The sequence below is a fragment of the Homarus americanus genome, unplaced genomic scaffold (assembly GCF_018991925.1).
Source record: "Homarus americanus isolate GMGI-L3 unplaced genomic scaffold, GMGI_Hamer_2.0 scaffold46197, whole genome shotgun sequence".
Taxonomy (NCBI): Eukaryota; Metazoa; Arthropoda; class Malacostraca; order Decapoda; family Nephropidae; genus Homarus; species Homarus americanus.
This window is the reverse complement of record NW_024723050.1, coordinates 4,324,659-4,326,492: the sequence shown is the minus strand read 5'-3', so window position 1 is coordinate 4,326,492 and position 1,834 is coordinate 4,324,659. Positions and strand designations below refer to the sequence as shown.

At 38.7% G+C, this 1,834-nt stretch overlaps 1 protein-coding gene across 1 annotated transcript in view; it reads right to left on the bottom strand.

The window, feature by feature from the left end:
- Window positions 1–565, bottom strand: part of LOC121863335 (glycine receptor subunit alpha-1-like) — a 7,731-nt gene extending 7,166 nt beyond the window's left edge. Inside the window, exon 1 of the mRNA XM_042361960.1 lies at window positions 459–565. Within this exon, the coding sequence (XP_042217894.1) occupies window positions 459–565 (107 nt within the window). The remainder of the gene's footprint in view (window positions 1–458) is intronic.
- Between the last annotated feature and the right edge of the window lie 1,269 nt (window positions 566–1,834).

Here is a 1,834-nt window from a genome sequence, read left to right as displayed (position 1 = left end):
CTAGAAGTTACGTATTGCTTCACTCGGATTCATTGGGTATATACGTATCAATATATTTATTTAGTTATTTATTTTTCTTGATTTTATTTTTAATTATCATTTATATATATTTTTTTTTTATTTACATATCTGTTGGGACTGTCTATAAACTTGAAGCATCGATACGAGGAATGTTTTGAATCTTGTCGTCATCATTATGGATATATATAAACACTAGGTTTGTTGTGGTTTTATATCTATCTTTGTTACGTAAGTGTAGTCTGTTTATCTAATCAATTACCTTTCTTTGGAGTCTGTTACTACTTACATCTTTTTTTTTGTTATATTGTTTGCTGTACTTAATCGTTTTTGTTTTACTTAATATATCATCGTCATTATGCACGTCATCCTTCTTAATATGATACGTAAACGTCAAATTTTATTATTATGCACGTCACTATTCTTATTGTGCACGTCACCATTCTTTATTGCTCACGTCAACATTCTTATTGCTCCGTGCCATTCTTAATATCATGCACGTCACCTTCTTGTTGCGCTCGTCAACATTCTTGTTGCTCGTCACCATTCTAATATCATGCGTCACCCTTGTTATTAGGCGTCACTATTCTTATTGTGCGCGTCACCATTCTTATTGCGCTCGTCAACATTCTTATTGCTCGTCAACATTCTTAATATCATGCGTCACCCTTCTTATTAGGCACGTCACTATTCTTATTGTGCACGTCACCATTCTTATTGCGCTCTTCAGCATTCTATTGCTGTCACCATTCTTAATATCATGCTGTCACCCTTCTTGTTAGGCACGTCACTATTCTTATTGTGCACGTCACCATTCTTTTGCTCACGTCAACATTCTATTGCTCCGTCACCATTCTTAATATCATGCGTCATCTCTTATTAGGCGTCACTATTCTTATTGTGCGTCACCATTCTTATTGCTCACGTCAACATTCTTATTGCTCGTCACATTCTATTGATCATGCGTCACCCTTCTTATTAGGCGTCTATTCTTATTGTGCACGTCACTATTTTATTGCTCACGTCAACATTTTTATTGCTCGTCACCATTCTTTTGCTCACGTCTCCATTCTAATATCATGCACGTCACCCTTCTATTGAGCACGTCACCATTCTTATTTTGCTCACGTCACCATTCTTAATATCATGACGTCACCTTCTTATTGTGCACGTCAACATTCTTATTGCTCACGTCGCTATTCGTGTTGCTTACGTCACCGTTCTTATTGCGCCGTCAACATTCTTTTTGTTCCTCACCATTCTAATATCATGCACGTCACCCTTCTTATTAGGCACGTCACCATTCTTATTGCTCACCTCACCATTCTTAATATCATGCGTCACCCTTCTTATTAGGAGCGTCATCAATTTTATATTAGTCACTGTCACTATCATTCACCATCACTGGTATCTTCCACCACCACTATACCATCACCATTCACACTACCATCACCATCTCCTCCTCACTATAGCGTCCAGCATTACCGTTTGGAATAGCGTTCCATCGAGGGGCCCATCATCTTGGCAAATTTCAATCATGAAGAGATGAAAACGAAGGAGAGCCCACGGGAGACTGCAGAATATCTTGGATTTACGACCTTTCGGGGGAATTCTATCCTATGAGTCGCTTTTGAAGGACACGGTGGAGCAGCTCAATTTTCAGGATATTTTGTCTTTATCAACGTGTGGTGGCTTGGTGGGTCGACTCTAAACCCATCGTCCTCAAAAGGTTAATGTGTGATACTCAAAGTTGGGTCATCGTCCTCAAAGGGTTTAAGTCATCGTCCTGATATGGTTAAGTCATCGTCCTGACATG